The sequence below is a fragment of the Phyllobates terribilis genome, unplaced genomic scaffold (genome assembly GCF_046119375.1).
Source record: "Phyllobates terribilis strain yellow unplaced genomic scaffold, ASM4611937v1 Scaffold_9__5_contigs__length_417890890, whole genome shotgun sequence".
Classification (NCBI taxonomy): domain Eukaryota; kingdom Metazoa; phylum Chordata; class Amphibia; order Anura; family Dendrobatidae; genus Phyllobates; species Phyllobates terribilis.
The window spans coordinates 95015454-95019372 of record NW_027362769.1 but is presented as its reverse complement, the minus strand read 5'-3'; the positions used below and the strand labels follow the sequence as shown (position 1 = coordinate 95019372).

General features: G+C 38.3%; 1 protein-coding gene across 1 annotated transcript in view; it reads right to left on the bottom strand.

Moving 5' to 3' along the window:
• Positions 1 to 3658, bottom strand: part of NEUROD1 (neuronal differentiation 1) — a 3843-nt gene extending 185 nt beyond the window's left edge. Inside the window, exons 1-2 of the mRNA XM_073646795.1 lie at positions 3453 to 3658; positions 1 to 2245 (exon numbers count right to left, since the gene is read on the bottom strand). The exon at positions 1 to 2245 is cut by the window's left edge and continues 185 nt beyond it. Of these exons, the coding sequence (XP_073502896.1) occupies positions 1167 to 2237 (1071 nt within the window). The 5' untranslated portion in view covers positions 2238 to 2245; positions 3453 to 3658 and the 3' untranslated portion in view covers positions 1 to 1166. The remainder of the gene's footprint in view (positions 2246 to 3452) is intronic.
• Between the last annotated feature and the right edge of the window lie 261 nt (positions 3659 to 3919).

The following is a 3919-nucleotide window of genomic DNA, read 5'->3' as shown; positions in this document are numbered from 1 at the left end:
AACATCATTATCATCAGTATTATTATTAACATCATGCGGCAGCTAATAGTCTAATTACAGATTAAGAAATGGTTTAGCATTTATTTCACCTACTGAAATAAGTTACATCCATAGAAACTGTATTCATGGTTGCTCTACAGAACTGCATTGACCATGTGTATGGAAACCACTGTATACTAATTGGTTGAAAAGTCCGTGTCTGATAGTCAAGCAGCTTGTATCTAGATAAATTAGACTTATATGAAGACTTGTGCAGTGCAATAATAATGGTAAGGTTACTACTACCAAGGTCCCAAATGACTACTTTGCATCCTGTGTTCCATCTAACACTGGAGATTAAAGAGTTAAAAGAGAATGGTTAGGGACTGATAATAAAAAAAAATCAAGGCATGGAGCCCTGCAGACGTGATCTCCACATTTAACCCTTAAACATGTGCATTGTGTTAAATGGACCTACAGCATGTGATTCCCTCTTAGGTAGCAAAATCTTGTGTACTGTAGTTTTTAATAACGGATCTGGATGATAAAACTTCTAAGGCAACACAACTTTCTAAGCACTTTGCTGCTGGTTTAAATTTTTTTTTTATTAATCTTTTGCTTTATTTTTTTTCTATAAATTAGATATAATTCTACGTCCTCGTCTTATAAAAAAAATCGATGGAGCTGCATGATTTAAAATAGTAAATTCACATTATAAAAAAGTCATTTAAAAATTCTGTACAAAAAAATCACCACAAAATAATTCAGCAATGGGTTTACAACAACTAGTAGTAAAAGGTTGATTGAAAAATAGAATTTCTATATATTTCATTTATTGGCCAACTGTTCGTTTAAAAATTGCATAGATCCTAATTATTGCTTCATGATTATTCTTATTCCCCCCCCCCCCCCCCCAAGTTTTAGCTGGATCCAGATAAAATAATTACACAATATTGATATAGTTCAAATTCAGAGGGTAACTCTTATGAATTTAGGGTACAGTATGTACAGAATAATACAGCAGGTCAGTAGGAATATCCAATCCTAGAGTTTACAGGCAGTAAAGATCAGACTTCATTTAATAGAATGATGGAACACTTTGCACTTTCCAGCCATTGTACCTACAGTTTGTAAACAGGATAGTGCCATCTCATTACACCAATGTCACTCATTTGATCTCTCAGCAGTTAATCATGAAAGATGGCATTAAGCTGGGCACTCATCACTCTTTCGTGGTGTGTTTGCCCATCATAGGACATAATGCTGTCTATAGGGATCTCACAACGTGGTCCAGCGCTGGAGAACATAGCCCCATGGCTTTGAGCTATAGTAGCAGGGTAGTGCATGGTGAAGGCATAGTTCTTATCAAACTCCCCTGAAGGTTCGTGCTTAAAAGAAAAGTTCCCATTTACACTCAGAGGAGGACTGAGAGGACCATCAAATGAGGGGCTGGTGCAGTCAGTGACTGTGCTTTCAAAGAAGGGCTCCAGAGCAACACCATAAGAATGGGGCTTGACTTGAAAGATATGAGAGCTGTCCATGGTACCATAAGGAGGACTGGGAAGACCAGGAGACTGATATGGATAGGGATGCAGGGGAAAGGAAGCACTGGCAGCTTGCATATGTGGTGGCATATCCTGGTTCTGTTCTGGAAGAAAAGTTCTAGGGTTTAACTGAAGGCAGCCAGCTACTAGGTTAGTGGTAGGTTGGGACAAGCCCTTGCAAAGAGTCTGCACGAAAGACACCAGATCTGGACTCTTCCCAGATCTTAGGATCTCAGAAAGCGCCCAGATGTAATTCTTGGCCAGGCGCAAGGTCTCGATCTTGGACAACTTTTGCGTCTTGGAGTAACAGGGGACAACCTTGCGTAGATTGTCCAGGGCAGCATTCAGACCATGCATGCGATTTCTCTCCCGGGCATTGGCTTTCATACGCCTCATTTTAAAGCGCTCTACCCTGGCTTTAGTCATTTTCTTCTTCTTAGGTCCTCTTCTCTTAGGTTTCTGGTCATCATCATCTTCATCATCATCTTCATCATCGTCGTCATTGTCATCTTCATCATCTTCCTCTTCGTCAATCTCCTCTCCATTGTGATGCTTTAGAGAATCTTCGTCTTCATCTTTAAGTATTCCCTCTAACTCATCGTCCTTCTTCTCCAGATCGTGCTCATCTTGAGAGCTCAGACATTCATCCACCCAACCTCTGGAGCCTTGGCTCTCGCTCATAATCAAGCCATTATCTCGATAGGACTTTGTCATCTTTAAATCTGGAGGAAAAATGGACATTGGAATAAAGGAACAACTTCATAACGTGTGATGAGAGATCGTACAATATAAGTTCTGAACAATATAATGAGATCCTTCTCCCCAAGTTCTCAAATCTATCCTAATGGGTATTACACCGACCTCAACTTGTTAGGACAATTTGACTTTACTGATTGCAACTAAAAGTCAATAATGATCAAAAAAAAGGGAACATGTGGAATTTAGTATAAAAAATGTTCCATTTTCGTTAAAACAACAAATTCTAATTAAAAAAAAATTAATGCACAATTACACAAAGAACAGAATTATCTTTCCTGCAGCCCAGAGGTCTGGAGCAGAGGGATCAGGTGCATCTCAGACCCTTATTAGGGACAGCTCCCATCTGCAGTTTACTGAATGGGATGAATGTTTTGGTGTGTGCATTACAAAAAGAAAAATAAAGGATGTAAAGAAGATGCTTGACATATTCAGTAATATTCTGATGCATTGCAATGGGGGAGACGAGGAAAATAGCAGGAGCACATAAAGGCAGGTATAATAAAAGCTTCACAGATGTACCTGATAGTAACAGGCAGCAGACGTCAGATCACACATATGCGACATTTACAGAATGGGCATATATAGGTAAAAGTTACATATATATAAAATGCTTATATATATATATATATATATATATATATATATATATATATATTTCAATACATATATGCATATGATCAAATACACAATATATGTACTTATATACTCATCTATAAATATATTAATATTCTTAAGAATTGCTTATTTAAATACATTGCTTAAGAATATACATAATATATATATACTTTTATATATATATTATATATTCTTAAGCAATATAAATATATAAGAAATTCTTAAGAATATATAATATATGTGTATATATATATATATATATATATATATATGTATGTATATATATATATACATATATATATATATATATATATATATATATATATGCCATCAAGTGCTAAATTCTACCTATTCCTGCCCCTGGAGAGCTGATACAAGTGCACATAAGTAATCATCAGTTGCAATATCCATAGTGGAGATGTTCTTAAATTGCCATTGTATTATAGTCTCTGACAAAATGTAATTTTAGTTTAAAATGTGCAACTGATTAAATAATAATAATAGTAATAATAATAACAGGAGTGAATGTAGATCTGTAGTGATGGCGCTTCTTACCTTTAATTCTATAGTCTCCTTGGCAGTGATAGTCTCATAACCTCTCCAGTGGGCACAAAGCAAAGTTGTAGGTGTTGAAGTGAATTTTTTCCTTAATTCTGGGGTTGTGATGAGGCTCAGGGGGTTATATAGCGGCTCCAGTGACGCTTATAAGACACAAGTGATGAGGAGGAGGCGGAGGATAGGTGAGGGGATAGCAGTCACTCGGATTATTATAGGGGAGCCCTCTGCGCAGGCGCAGGATGGTGCCTCAGGCTCCGCCTGGTAACTTTTCCCCGGCACGCGCCATATGGTCAGGCAAGCGGCCCGGGGCGTCACGTGACGCGCTGGTTTGTATAGCGCCGCGCTGCTCCTCTCCGCGCTCCGCTCTCTGTCCCCGTCTCTTTGTGGCCATCTGTCGCCTGTTACACATTCTGCGGACCTGCTTGTTGTCCCCGCAGGATGAGGGTTAACCCCTTCCTCTCCCC